At 55.7% G+C, this 14,386-nt stretch overlaps 5 protein-coding genes across 5 annotated transcripts; 3 read left to right on the top strand and 2 right to left on the bottom strand.

The window, feature by feature from the left end:
• Window positions 1–1,308: 1,308 nt before the first annotated feature.
• CCMA1212_002304 (uncharacterized protein) lies at window positions 1,309–1,617 on the bottom strand (the record flags this gene model as incomplete). The annotated part of the gene is made up of 1 exon (XM_073699691.1): window positions 1,309–1,617. The coding sequence occupies one exon, from the start codon at window positions 1,615–1,617 to the stop codon at window positions 1,309–1,311; it is 309 nt and encodes a 102-aa protein (XP_073562083.1).
• Window positions 1,618–1,619: 2 nt separating this feature from the next.
• Window positions 1,620–3,193, top strand: CCMA1212_002303 (uncharacterized protein; the record flags this gene model as incomplete). Its single annotated transcript, XM_073699690.1, has 5 exons — window positions 1,620–1,829; window positions 2,050–2,174; window positions 2,332–2,440; window positions 2,492–2,898; window positions 3,009–3,193. Exons 1-5 carry the CDS (start codon window positions 1,720–1,722, stop codon window positions 3,191–3,193), a joined length of 936 nt encoding a protein of 311 aa, XP_073562363.1. The 5' UTR covers window positions 1,620–1,719.
• Window positions 3,194–3,882: 689 nt separating this feature from the next.
• CCMA1212_002302 (uncharacterized protein) lies at window positions 3,883–5,192 on the top strand (the record flags this gene model as incomplete). The annotated part of the gene is made up of 2 exons (XM_073699689.1): window positions 3,883–4,646; window positions 4,709–5,192. 2 exons carry the CDS (start codon window positions 3,883–3,885, stop codon window positions 5,190–5,192), a joined length of 1,248 nt encoding a protein of 415 aa, XP_073562088.1.
• A 1,421-nt stretch (window positions 5,193–6,613) lies between these two features.
• CCMA1212_002301 (Transcriptional regulator NRG1) lies at window positions 6,614–7,513 on the bottom strand (the record flags this gene model as incomplete). The annotated part of the gene is made up of 1 exon (XM_073699688.1): window positions 6,614–7,513. One exon carries the CDS (start codon window positions 7,511–7,513, stop codon window positions 6,614–6,616), a length of 900 nt encoding a protein of 299 aa, XP_073562086.1.
• A 3,307-nt stretch (window positions 7,514–10,820) lies between these two features.
• CCMA1212_002300 (uncharacterized protein) lies at window positions 10,821–13,351 on the top strand (the record flags this gene model as incomplete). Its single annotated transcript, XM_073699687.1, is given in 7 exon segments — window positions 10,821–10,824; window positions 10,962–11,125; window positions 11,178–11,445; window positions 11,476–11,736; window positions 11,756–12,037; window positions 12,070–12,386; window positions 12,911–13,351. The coding sequence occupies 7 exon segments, from the start codon at window positions 10,821–10,823 to the stop codon at window positions 13,349–13,351; spliced, it is 1,737 nt and encodes a 578-aa protein (XP_073562087.1).
• Window positions 13,352–14,386: the final 1,035 nt, after the last annotated feature.

Genomic DNA, 14,386 nt, shown 5'->3' with positions numbered 1-14,386 from the left:
GGGAGACCTGGGCTCGCCTCTTCGGTAATGCTAGGAATAACTCGTACAGCGACAGACGCCATTCCGAGAGCCCGGCCCCCAACCCGCAAAACTTCTGGCATAGCATGGCGGCGGCTCACCGGCCAATCAGAGCGCCGGATGGCTCCCCGTGCACGCTACGTTCGCTTCCAGTGGAGCGGGTCTTACAGCCTCTTCCGCGAGAGAGACAAGCGACTCGTACCACAACCGGAGATGTGCTTGAGAGCGTTCGGTTGCCTTGCGCTGCATCGCGCCAAAGCCGTCGCAGCTAGACGCCTGATTGTCTCATACAGACGCCTCACATGCCGGTCCATGAGGTCACGCCGCAAAGTCTCTGGTGCTGCTTAGCCGGATTACCCAGACCAAGTTCACCTTTCACTTGAAGTAGCTCGTTTGGTGCCAAGGTCAAGCCTACAACTTTGCGTCGGATTCCGGACGACCATGAATCAAGCAACATGGTGGGCAAGATGCCCGGATGTTGGGGGTGCTGCCAAACCGCGGGCTTGTACCGAGTACAACACTGACTGCAGCTCCCCGACTCCGGTCCCCCAGCCTCAAGCAATGCACTGTCACCACCCATTGGCGACTTCACCACAGCACTCGTGCATTCGGTTTGCAGGCGAGGTCTGCCAAACGGGCTTTCTGCATCGTCGCGGCTGTGGGCCGGGACAGGGGGGGCCACGAAGGAATCGTCCTAGAGAGCTCCCCCAGCAGGCCAAATATTGGATCGTGCTGCTGCGTTGCTTGTAATTGGAGACGCAAGCCCTTGCAGTCGCATGTCTGTACGGTCTCAGACAAGTCGTGCAGAAGCCGGACCTGCGAGTGACGACGCATCAGCAGCAACCCCGCGAGATACGTATGGTGGAAGCGTATGGCCTGGGGGTAGTCTTCTCCCATTATCTTTTTCTTTCCGTCTCCATCATCATTGATCCCCCCGTTGCATATCAACAGCGTGAACAAAGTATAGAGTACGAGTGCTACGACTGTGGTTCGTCCTCGCAGTGAGCAGCAATCTGCCAGACGGCAAATATCTGGTGCTAAGGGCTATTAGTAGCTTGAACCTTGTTCTTATCCACCTGCAGCAGGACGTGGGACTCGATCCAGAGCTAAGGCAGTTCGCATGTACATGTACAGTCGCAGCCGTCGTCGCAGTTCCTGTTCTTGACCCAAGAGCCTAGCACATTGGCTGTACCCTGTACTTGGACGAGGGTCCAGGGAGTCGTGGGTAAATCCACCTCACGGCAGCAGCAGTTGGTTAGAGGTACTAGCAGACCTTAGCACTCCAAGTACCTACTGTATTGCAGCCGGGGAGGAAGGAACATGCTCCCAAGATCCGTTGCTTCTTTTTGCGTCTGCTTCCTCTAGATGAAAACCTCTCCCCGTCCTTGCCTCCAACCCGCCCACCAGCAGCGTCGCCATCGTCGTCCTGTTGTCCTTCTTCTGCTTCTGCTTCTCTTTTCCTTTCTTCTCGTCTCCCTCTGTCATCTGGAGCTGGGGCATGGCGGCAACGAATCCTCGCACCCGTCCAGATTCAGCCCGTGACGGCGCCGTAAGCCATACCGTGCCGCCAGTCTCTCCTCGCTCTGTGGCCAGTGTCATGATAGCTTCGCCAGCGCCGGTCCAGCCCGCGGATAGCAGTCGTCTCCGGTGACTCTGAGCGCCCGTTCCACCCCTCGTCCGGCTGCCTGTAGCATCCCAGCAATGGCCGCCTCGTCCTCGTCCGGCTCCTCCTTCACTTCGTCTTCTCTCGGCCGCCCTCCCACCTACAGCCGCTCCTACGTCAGCCCCGTGGACTCGACCTGGACGCAGACGTCGGAAATCTCCACGATATCAGCCACTTCCGCCAGCGAGTCCGTCGTGCCCGCGGCCTCGCTCCGGCCTCTTGACCTCGGCCCTCCGGGTTATACTGCCACAATGTACGATGAGCTCCTCCGTCATGCCCCTCGCTTGCTGGGGCTTCCTCCGCTTCGTCTCCATTGCAAGTCCAGTCTGACAGTGCCTGTCTTCTTCCCTCTCTTCTCCTCGATATAGAACCCTGTTCCAAGACACTCCCAACGAACGGACTGTGTATCTGGGACCCTGGGAAGTGGTGGGGTCCGAGCATCGACGCATTCGCTGGCAATGCAGCTACCAAAGCGAGCTGCTCGAACACTTTTGTAAGTGCTAGGCAGAAGCCCGTCGTGACCGTTTGCTGTTGAGTTTGCTTTGCTATTCACATGGTTCTGTCCGCATGCTTCCTCCACTTTCTGGCTTTTTTCCCCCATAGCCTTGTCGTACCCAGCCCGAGCTCATCATGCCATCAAGTGCCCTCAGATATACCTTCAGATATCCACCCTCACACTCTTCACTCTCGACATCGACAATTCAATGATCCTCCGGACATGGAACGCTTTCTATCCTTCAACGACCCTCACCGCATCAGGTACACCACGGGCGAGGGCATCTGCGTCCACGATCACTTCATCCCAGTCAGGTACGAGTTCACCACCGTCGAGGCTTCCATTCAGTTCCAGGGCGACTTGCGCAGGAAAGATCTCGTCGACTTTTACGACGTCGATGTTGTCTGGTCCAACCTTCAGAGCCGCACCGACAGCTTCGGCAAGGTCAAGGGCATCGGAGCCATTCAGAGGCTCAAGCTTTGGAGAGACCGATATACCACCTTCCACTCCCTGACAGTGTTGGCCAATAAGACGGACTACCAGTACCGCGAGTATGACGTTCATCACTTCGAGGGCGAGCTCCGGAACCGAGATGACCGCGCAAAAACCCTCCGCCTCAACGTCCACAGCCGCCGAGGAAGCGTGCCCGACGAAGCTCCGTCACGCCGAACCTTTCGCATCCGCCAACGGGTCCGATCCGCGGGCCAGGCCAGCCAGGCCAGTCCCGAGCTGGGCCCGTCATATACAGCCAGCGCCCTAGATATTCGCTACCTCTCTATTCAATTCACGCACAAGCGAGGTAAGATGGGGGGAGAAGGTTCCAAATTGCAGAAGCTGGGGTAGTTGCAGGAAGCAGTCGTCTAACGCAGAGCATGGCAGACTACAAGCGATTCATCGAGACGTGGGTCTACGCCCACAGCTCCGACCGCGAATTCAACGGCGTCCCGTTTCCTCCCAACCACTTCGAGCTGCCTTCGCCGGAAATCCCTCCCGGCCGAAGTGCCGATACTGGCTGAGCCGTGAGCTTCTAGGAAGCTCGCATTCTGTTGCATTTTGCCCAGCCGGCATGTGTGACGCAAGTGTACGCCGGGCATTGGTCCTGCAGTCGTTTTGACGACCACGCGTGTCTCCAGGGAAGAAGTTATAGACCATTTCTTCGCCTTCTAAACCCCCCGGATCTGTTCCCGTTCAGGCTCCTCGGTGCCTCCCCTTTGTCAGCCGGAGCGCCACTATCAGATCCGGCTGAATTGAGGACGTCACCAAGGGCCGACTTGCATGGCGTGGCACGAGCCCCGTCTATCATTGGCCCCCCCACCACACCACCAAAAGCCCCCGCGATCATCAGGCCATCACTTATCGTCAGTGTCGTCATGACCACCCTCACCCGTTCTGCAGCTGTCGGTCGACATTCTCTTACCATACTTGCTGCTCTAGCTGCCCCTGGTGCATCTTGACGGGCAGGTGGGAAGGAATCGATCGAATTAAAAAGACGTAACAAGAGCAGAAAAGCCCCAAACTTCTTCGAGACGCTGACATCTCAAGGCTATCCACGGCCGCAACTACAGTACTGCGCAGTTGCCTCCCACCCACACGCAAGAGTCAAAACAAGAAAAGCAGACGGGCGCTATCACAGAAGTGTTGTCCATTCCAGACACAGAGCTGCCTTCTCTTTCTCCCTCCATCTCACACACAAAGATTGCCTGCCATGAAAGTCATCCTCGCCATCAACGCCGGCTCTAGCTCCGTCAAGATATCCGTCTACCTGGCCGACAAGGGAACAGCGCCGCGCCAGATTGCCGAGTCTCAAGTCAGCGGGCTTACGGCTCCGCCAGCTAAGCTGAAATATTCGCGAGCTGGCGAGAGCATCATCAAAGATCAGAACGTGGACGATGCCGTCAACAGCCAGGACGATGCCTTTGCCTTGCTCCTCAAGACACTGGTAGACGATGCTGAACTGAAAGAGATTGGCTCCAAGTCGGACGTGGCCATTGCCTGTCACCGCATTGTCCACGGAGGCGACTATGCCGAGTCTCAACTCATCACCCCGGACACGTATAACCATCTAGAGGTCCTCAGCGACCTTGCACCCTTGCACAACGGTGCCGCGTTGGCCATTGTCGACTCGTGCATGAAGCAGCTCCCGGACGCCATCAACGTTGCCTGCTTCGACTCCCAGTTCCACTCGACGATACCGCCGCACATCTCCACGTACCCGATCGACCCGACGATAGCCAACAAGAACCGGCTGCGCAAGTACGGTTTCCATGGCATCAGCTACGCCTTCATCTCCAAGTCTGTCGCCGGCTTCCTCGGCAAGAGCCTGGATGAGCTCAACATCGTTGCCCTTCATCTCGGCAGCGGAGCCAGCGCCTGTGCGATCAAGGGCGGCAAGAGCTGGGACACCAGCATGGGATTGACCCCATTAGCCGGGCTCCCTGGCGCCACCCGCAGTGGCAGCGTAGATCCTAGGTGAGCAGAGCTCTGTCTTGCCGTGCCAAAGTACGAAGCTGACAAAGATGGCTTTCCAACAGCTTAGTTTTTCACTATGCCAGCGATGTGGGCAGACTCTCGCCCGCTGCCACTCAAAAGCTGCACATCTCCAAGGCCGAAGAAATCCTCAACAAGCAGAGCGGTTGGAAGTCTCTGACGGGCACCACGAACTTTGGCACCATTGCTTCCTCGGACGAGCCCCAGCACCGCCTTGCCTTTGACCTGTTCGTAGACCGCATCTGCGGCTTCGTGGGGAGCTACTACGTCTCGTTGAGAGGTCAGGTGGACGCAATCGTGTTCGCGGGAGGCATTGGCGAGAAGAGCGTCCGACTCCGCAGTGCCGTCGTGGATCAAGCTGGCTGCCTGGGATTTGCCATTGACGAGGCGCAGAACAATGCCGAGGGCGATGCAACGGTATGGGACGTAGGCAGCAAGGACTCGAAGCACCGCGTGCTCGTGTGTCATACGGACGAGCAGTTTGAAATGGCCAGAGACTGCACAGAAATGGACGCTCTTTGGAAATAACAGATGGAACTCGAAGCGTCTTCTCTCAGATGGTAAATGGCTAAGGTAGAGAATATATAGTGTGTATATAGGTACATAGGTTGCAGCGTTTGTGATATAGCGGAACGAATATTTCCATGTCCAAGTTGATTGGTTATCAAGAATGAAGAGAAAGATCGAAGAGAGAAAATGGTAGCTGAAGAACTTGAAGCCATTCGCGTACAGACAATAAAGTCCCAGGGTAGGTATGAAGCCTGATGACAGCTGAGGCATCCTACAACCCCAGATAGTAAGAAGCACAACTATTACCTAGGTAGGTAGTACATCCTCACTGACAACAAAGCCTGGAATCACATGGGCAAACTGCGTAGGAACAAGGTTTCTCAAGAAAACGTCAAAGTGGTATCAATTAGCATCCCAATCCATCCATCCCAAGCTCCCAAAAAAGAGACTCAAGCGCGCTGCCGTTTGTTATATAGATATATATATATATACAGCCATGAGCATGCCGCTCACGCGCACGATCCAACCACTTCCCCTAGTCTCGACCCATTTTGTTTCCCAATGCGCGCAATCACGTCGTCTAAAGGGGGAATTATTTGTACCGCCCAAAACGCCTTGATATATATATGACGGAGCCTCTCTTCCTTTCTTGGATGAGCACCTGTCTTCGAACAGGGTCCGTCCAACCGCCTGAGAGCCGCAGATAATACTGCACAGCGACCCCCCCCCCCTCTCTCTCTCTCTCCAATCTCAGCAGAGACGTTCATGTGCATGAAAGCATGGGATATCAAGAAGCGTAAGGTAGAAAACAGATACCCTGACCCAAGGAGAAGGAAAACCAGTAAAAGCCCAGATAGTTAGGCAAGGAAAAGGGTGGAAAGTGGTGGAGTAGAGGGAAAAAAAGACAACCCAAGGCGCCACTCGTGTATCTTGCGACCTTTTTCATATAAGATGCCTCCTGTATGCCCGCCCAGCCGTAGCTTCATAGATGATCCCTGTGTCCGAACTGAAAGTATTTCGAGGGAAACCTCAAGGAGTGGATATGTGAAGATTCCACAAGGAAGATGAATGAGAAAGGGGAACAAAAGAAAGGAATAAAAAGTATAAGGAAAAGTCAACCAAGACATGGCAATGCCATAGTGCAAATCGCATCCAAACGCCGTTGACGCCAAGCCGAGGCAGCCGCCAGTGCCCCGCTGCCTCTGATCAAATATGTAGTACCGAGGGTGCCCCGTTGGTTCCCTGGCCGAGAGATTCAGAAGGTGTTTAATACCGTAGAATAACCAAAATCAAAGCTTCGTTGTGGCTTCTTTTTCTGATATTTCGTGGTTGAAGCTGGCGGAGCATTAAAAATTATAGTCTTCCCTCTCTCGCTTCTTTGCTTTATGTGATTGTCTGTGACGCTTGTGTGCGCTTTCTTCTTGTTTATGTCCTCCTTCTCAGAGTCCTCGGCCTTCGCGGCAATCCATCTCCACGGCCATGGCCAGAGTGTCGAGGCCGCTGGGCATGCGACCGACGGCAGAGGGGCGATTGAGCAGTGGAAGCTCGATACCGCCCATGCCAGGCTCCCAGTCGCGAGTCGGCTGCGAAAGCGGAGACGTCGGGGAGAGGGTCTGCTTCTGGCGAAGTTCGCTCTCGTCCCAGAAAACAAAGGAGTCAGGCCCCGTGGTGGAGGACATGCTCCGGCTGGATGCAGTTGAGCTGCGGCGCGCATTGGATGCAAGAGAGGCCTTACTGGCGCGCTGGCTGCCCGACGAGCTTCGGGTCTTGTCCTTGTAGTGGGTTTCCAGATGCTGCTTCATATTGTCGGCTCTGGTGAACTTCTTGTGGCATCCCGGGTATTGGCAATGGACCGCCTTTTCCGCTGTGTGGATCTTGGAGTGGCGCGAAGCGTGCCCCGAGGTGGTGAAGGTCTTTTCGCACCCATGAAGGTCACGGTAGCGGCAGGGGTACCGCTTGACGGGGCGCTCAGGGACACAAGTCGCAGCGGAGCTGTCCTCTTCGCCAGAGGTTGGGGGGCTGCAAGGCCCGTACGCAGGGCGCTTAGTGGGAGGGCCTTCGGCGTACTCGCGCCCGTAGGCGTAAGTCAGAGGCCGCACGCTTCCGTAGTAGCTGTCCCCCGGGGGGGTCAAGGGCGAGATGGCGGCTTCGCTGAGCTGAGAGTCGAAAGAGTCCGATCGGAGGAGTGCAGGAGTGTTTGGTAGCGAAGATTCACTGCCAGAGTAGAGCTGAGATTGCGCAGACGGCCAGGAGAAGGCCGGGGGGCGAACAGTCGCCCTGGTCACCTCGTCATCGTTGAGCAGCGAGACTCTGCGGCCACTGGCGTCGCTGCCGTGCATGCTGACGACGGATCTGTCGAGCTGTGACGAAGAAGTAAGAAGATGAGAAACCGGAGGGCGCGTTGTCTGCTTTATACCGCGCGCAGTTGGGCTGTGGGAGGCACCGGAATTGTAGAAGCCAAAAGCTTAAACAACCCAACGAAACTTTGAGGCTGGAGTGACGAGATGGCGTCGATCAGGAACCACGCAGCTTCGATTCGCTGTTGGAGCGACTGAGGCTTTCAGACTCGATGCTGGAGAAAAAAGAATAATGGGCGCAAAAAGGTCGAGATTGGCCTCAGGTTGCAAATTTTGTGCTTGTTTGAGGATTCGCTTAATGTCGTTAATGACGAGGGCAGGAGCGTTTGGAGCTGCAGCAGGCGCAATGCGGAAAGAGAGACGACAGCTGCACGCGAATTGGGGCCGAGAGACTTCGGACAACAGGGCTGTTGAGAATATGGACGCTTTTTGTTTGCTCGCTTGTTTGCTTGTGATTTCTCTCTCTCTCTTTTTTTCTGCGTCTTCTTTTCTTTGCTCGCTACAGATTGATATGCAGCGCTGAGAGCAAGGCAACGTGAAAAGTGACGGCTGTTGCGGTGCGCGCTAAGCCTTGGGCCAACGGGTGTGTGTGCGATGGCCGATTTGGAGGCGAGATGAATATGCACGCTTGCCGCTGGTGGTTCTCGCCAAAGCAGTGGCTGGCAAACGAGAGACGGGAGACGGACGGAAGAGACAGACGCTATGCTGGGATCTGGCGTGAGGCAGAAGCAGCAGCAGGAACAGTTAAGACGAGGATGGAAATGCAGGAGGATGCCGCCTAGGTAGTGCTATGATGGCTCCTTAGGTAGGCAGGGCGAGATAAGAGGAAGAATGGTGTGGAGAGAGGTAAGAGAATATGGAAGAGGCTTCGAGGTAAGAAGGAGAAGGAAGCTGGAGATGTCGGAGGAGAAGAAGGAGGAGGGGCGCAAAGAGGGAGGACCTGGAGGTTTTGTTCAGAGCCGGAGAGGCGCAACGGGAGCATCCATGCCATCCCATCGATCGAGGGATCGAGAAAGTACAAAGCCGACAAGCCCACTTTGCTCCGTAATCTGTGCCCGTCCTGGTACCGCGCAGACTGCCTTAGCCTTGCTCGGGCCCAGTACGAGTACTTAGCACACACCAGACACCCATGGCTGCCGCCCAGGGGACCCCATACCTCTAAAGTGCTAAGGCACTGCTTGCGAACTGTATGTGTGTACAGGTCCTGCCGAAGTACCCCAGAGAATAGACGGAAGTGCAAGGAGGGGGAAAAGGCAGAGAAAAAAAAAAGAAAATAAAAGAGAGAGAGAGAGAGAGAGAGAGGAGAGAGAAAGAGAGAGAAAAATACAACGCTCTCAGAGAGAATAATATCACATTTTCCCCCTTTCCAGAGCGCGACTTCTCTTCCTTCACCATTTCAATTCTTTTGCATTCTCTCCGTCTCTTCGTGAGCCCTGCAAGCTGCATGGAGAGCAAGTTGCAAGTGGGCGCTGGAGCTGCGGCGACAAGGGGGGGTCCCCCTAGAGGGCCCAAGCGGGCTTCTGGTGCTCCCAGCGCTGCGTGTGTGGTAGGGCCACAGAGGGCCACAGAGGGGCCACAGAAGGCCACAGGGTGCTGGAGCTGGTGCTGGAGCTGGTGCCGGGCAGGGAACCAGGGTCCAGCAGGGGAAGGAGAAAGGGCGGGGCCTCAGGCTGGGGAGGGGGTGTGGAGCTGCGCTTTTGGAGGGGAGGGGCGCCTGGAAGAGGAGAAAGAGGGGAGCGACATGCGGTCACCCTGGAGTACCGCGACGTGGGCGGCCATGTACCTTTCGGAGCAGTGACGGGTAGGGTAGGGTGCTGTCTTTGAGGCACACCATGAAGTGCGAGCCTCGTGTGGCTTGACGCGCAACGCTGATGGCAGGCCTTGCCCGGTTTTGATGCCAGTTGTATGTACCGCCAATTGATGCGAGCCTGGAGTGAGATGCAAGGTAGTTTATTCTCTCGCTTTTTTTTCTGCTCTACTGTCTCTCGCTTTCTTGGAGCAGAGCTGCTTGGCTTTGCGCTACAATCTGGTCATAGTCGCGCCGCTGCGCCGCTATCAACCACTTGGGGCTTGACCTTTGAACCTTAACTGGTACCGCCGCGATACACGTACCTGGCTTGTACAGTAGAGTACATTCCACCATTAGAACTCTTCAGGTTCTCTGCGCACCTCCGGGTTCCTCTTCTTCTGCCTCTTCCATTCAACTTCCAGCTCCTTTCCCTCTTCCTCCAATCTGCATCTCCATGCTTGGCCCGACCACGCGTGCATGTGCCGCTGTGCCCGCCTCTGTCCCGCTTGGGCGTCGAGGTGCAGCCGGTGAAGATCCTGCCTCTTTAGCGCCCTGTTGGAGTTGCGTCGAGGCACGGAGAAGATGCGGGCAGATGCAGATAGACAGCGGAGGTGGTATTAGGGACTGCTGCAGTACTCGTACATACAAGACACAGAAGCAGCATGCAGGTGTAAGATGGGTCTGGGTAATTGTCTCTCGCTTCTTCACTTCGTTTCTCTTTTCTTTTCTCGCTTTTTACTCATCCTCGCAAAGTCAGTCACCTCGCTCTCTCCGGACCCGTTTTTCGCGCCGGAATGGTAAGCCACCTCATGTGCGGTGTCCCTGCGCGCGCTTCAGCCACGATACTTTGGCACCAGGCTCATCGCTTTCGCCCTAGCACCTTTTGACGTCGAAGACTAAAGCCTTCGTTGTGGGCCTCTTCTGCCCCCGATGGAGACCCTCTTTTCTCCTTCGTTTCTTCTCGTCCTTGTCCTCTGGCGTCCAGCCAAGGGCTGCGGCCGGAGGGCTGGCAGAGACAGGCCAGAGACAACACGTTCCTTGGCCGTTGCGGCAGTTGTACATACACACAAGCACTGAATCCACGCGCCTGGAGGACCCCTCAGCAGCGAAATCTCGATTGCAGACTCCGAGCCTTTGCCTACGACACAAGCCGGTGGATCACAGGGCCCTTGTGCTCCCCTACAGGCACTACGGACAAGGTACGAGTACAAGGGACGCTGGTGATGAACGGACGGCCCTTTGAATGGTTGACGTCACAATGGTAAGCCGAGGGTCACGTCAACTCGACTGTTCCGACCCTGGGACCCATTAAGCGTCTCGCGTTTTCCCATCAATCTAGAGCAGCGCCGCTCCCCGTCTCGGCGCAATCTCGACATGGAAGCAACAGAAGCCATGCGGACCAGGGTAGCAAAGCCTGACGGGGAAAGAGAAAAGAAGGGGGACGGGGGAGACATTGGCGTTACACGGGAGTATCACGCAGCCCTTTCTCTCGACCTGGTGATGGGTACGAATACTATACTCATACATCACGACTGGCACGGCATGTTGCGGACAGTGAGCCGGTCAACGAGGAACTGGGCGCATTATCCCCATCAGCAGGGTAAGCAGCATTTGTCCGTTATCTGCTCTGGTACAGTACAGACTCGGTGCACGATGGCCGTCTTGGAGGCACGGCAAAGTACGCGCATAAGCTTGAAACAGGGCAAAGGTGGAAGCACCCCAGACATCGTCCACGCGCTTACAACCTTGATGTAAACGCCAAGGCTAACCTTCAGCTCTTGCTGACCTGCGAGTACAACGAAGTTGTATGTACCTTAGGGATTATGTGTAAGAAGTACTCGTGCTAACAGGCAACAGCCCTGCTCCAACGATCGCGATGAGCATCCGTGCATACTGCAATCTATCCACAATACACAATTCAGTCGGCTATCAAACGGCATCCCCTTCCGCAGCCGGAAAAATGGTCGAGCGCTTTTGCAACTAGGTCGCGAGGCCGCGGATACAATTTGCAAATCTTGTCCCGAGTGTTCGCCATCGGGGACCATGCGCAATTTGCAAAACGCGGTGTTTCTGGCCAGAAAGCGCATCGTCAAGGCATCGCTCAGCCCTTTGACCTCATGGTGTCGTCATTGCGACTGTGGATAGGCCCCTAAAGATCCCACAGGGGACCGGAGCAACAGGACCAAGTGGAAGGTGGGCGCCATACCCACAACAGCTTCGGATCCCATCTTTCGCAGGGGTGCAGTGACAGCCGGCTCGAGGTCGAATGGAGGAAGAGACGGACGGGTCTTGGGGGAGCCCAAGGACAGGGGCCCTGGGGGCGCTCGACAGGTTTTCTGTACTCGTCAGTACAAGCATGGCACGGTGCTTGGGTTTGAGCTCGCAAGAGATCCTTCGAGAAGATGGAGAGGCCCAAGTTCATTCCAAGTCCCCAGTACGAACAGCAGGGCGTCCATGTCCTGGAAAGGGGAGCGGGGACCGGCGCAAGGGTAGGCAGAGCGCTAGCGCCATCCAGGGTCGTTCGCATTGCAACGGAGACACCACAGCAGAGCCAATGATCGGGGAGATCGAGCAACTGTCCAGCACAGACTGCATGGCTGCGGATCTCCTGGGACGTCCGGAGAAGGTTCCCAGCAACCCTGAAGGTACCTCTGGGCACGGCTCCAGCACACCCCGCTATGCGAGTACTTCCAGGTATCGGCCTTGCTATGGAGCAGGTACCAAGCTCCAGCTCCAAGGGTACATACAGGTAATACGCTGCTTCACTCTTCTCGAGGCTACTCCGCAGAGTCCGAATTCGTTGCTTTCGCCGGGCCATTCGCTTGGATTCTGAGAGGCTCCGTTCGGAGCAGGGAATGCGACTACTATGCACGAAGGATGGAGAGAATAGTCGAGAGTCTGGCGATGGACCCCGCGGACGGCCAAGGCACCCTAGCCAACAGTCTGCTGTGCGGCGCAAGCCAATTGGGGCGAAACAAGAGGTTGTGCCGCACGCAGAACGCCAAAGCCGTGTTGGGACTTGACGATACGGATGGTGAGCTCGATATGCCGACGGCGCAGCACGACGTGAGCAATACTTCGATACTACTTGGTTGATACTTGATGCCCCCTCTTCCGCTTGCGCTTCGCAGCGCATCCGTGCGCTAATGCCTTAGATCCGTTAGGATGAGCAGGAGATGCGATTCTTTGGAGGAAAACATGCGGATTTTCGTTGGTACCAGATTTGCCCCCTCTCGAGAGCTCCAGAAGTTTTTACACGTTGTTGCTTGCTGCGCCCTACTGGGTAGAGTTGCAGTGCATTGGTGCATCTCGCTCTCTCTCCGTCTGCCTGGGCTTTTTCCCAGTTTTATGCATGAGTTTGTACCTGCCCACATGGGGAAGTGAGAGACATTACAGGCTGACGAGACGATCAGGGGGGTTTTCGATGCTCGTCCGGTGCTAGGTAATTGAAGAGCACAGGCACAGCGTTGACACGCACCAGCTTGTATTTTTAGGAGCAGTCATCAGGGTCTTACCGGCTTGCTTGTCCCTTTCCAGCACTGCGGGCTGTTACAAGGGCTTACGGGCCTCTCTAACTTTGCGCGTTGCAGACACCCAGGCATCTTCAAGGCGTCACTTACATGGTACTTGGTAGCTTGACCCTCCTCGTTTGCAGACGCGGAAGGACCTCTCCGGACCAGCGCCCGGCAAGGCGTTTCGGTTTCTGTCCAGTAGCTTGCACCCGGCTTGCACCAGGCAATAGCCTACACGGTTCCGGAGCAGAGTGCGGAGCTCGTGTGATTGGCTGCTCGAGGTATTGGCATTGCGAAGACGAACAAGGGCTGGAAAGTATATTTCGCGATTGTGACAAACCATCAAGGATCAGCCTCCGACGAACGAGCGGAAGCAGTGGAGAGAAGAGAAGGGCACAGAAGAGAGAGGACCACGGACAGAGACCGGACGAAGGAGAAGGGAACAACGACAAACGTCACCAGAACATCAAGACCTGCAGAAAGGCCCCGGTCCTGCCCTCAAGTCGACGGCCGATATGATGGGCATGAGAGAATGGTGACAGAATGGACAAACAGAGCGGCATCTCATAGCCGTCTAAGCAAGGGGCAGCGGCAAGGCCAGTGGCACTCTCGTGGCCACGCACGCAGGAGGCGATTTGCTAGCGGCTTTGCTTCTGCAATGATTACTGGGTAGCATCAGCTGTTCGTCGGCAGAAAAGAACAGGCGCCTTCGATAGTACGGGTTTCGTGGTGATACTGTTTTCCAGCAAGTCGCACGACGTTTTGAGTCGTACGAGCTGTTTGTAAGTTTTTCCACATGTACAAGGGGCTGCCGCCACGAGGGTTTGGGTTTGGGTTTGGGTTTGGGGAGCTGTGGCTGGTGAGGAGGGGTGAAGCTGTTTTAGTGCGCACGTTCTCGCCAGAGGCGGCGGCGGCGACATGTTCCTGTTCCTACTGTAGGGGCACTTGACCAAGCTGAACGAACGTGAGGGCTCACCACCCGTACCTTGGTAGAAGAGAAGCAAGCATACACGTCCCGCAGTTCCGCAGTTGGGGAAGCGGCACACACGCAGGTCTGCAAGTACCGCAAGTACAGCTGCGTCAAGACTAACACACGAGCTACAGACAGGGGATTTAATGCAGCATCTTATGATATGCGTATCGGAGCATCATGCTCTGATGAGCTTGAGATCTCGAACGACGTATTAATTAGAATGCAACGATAAGGTCAGCTCGGTTGCTCCGGGAAATCGAAGAAAGGACTAAGGGATCAAGAGAAGGAACGGCGAGCACCAGCCGGTGGAAGGCAGAGGAGGGGAAAGATAAGAGAGACGATGTAGCCGATCATTGCCAGGCAAAGCTAGCCTGTTGTCCTTGTCTCTGTGAAAGTCCTCGATCATCTGCACTTGCCGGCTATCAAGGTATCGATTGCTATAGTACTTGTCTTCTCCCGTGGCATCACGGCAGGAACGGGCTTCTTGTGCTTGCTTGCTTGCTTGCTTGCTTGATACATTTGGTAATACTTCGCTCCCGAGCGAGCTGTGTGCGATTATAGTAGTCGTACCTTGATAAGAA

The sequence above is a fragment of the Trichoderma ghanense genome (genome assembly GCF_004382785.1).
Source record: "Trichoderma ghanense strain CCMA-1212 chromosome Unknown scaffold_1, whole genome shotgun sequence".
NCBI classification, from domain to species: Eukaryota; Fungi; Ascomycota; class Sordariomycetes; order Hypocreales; family Hypocreaceae; genus Trichoderma; species Trichoderma ghanense.
The sequence above is the reverse complement of the archived record's forward strand: the minus strand, read 5'-3'. Positions and strand labels throughout refer to the sequence as shown.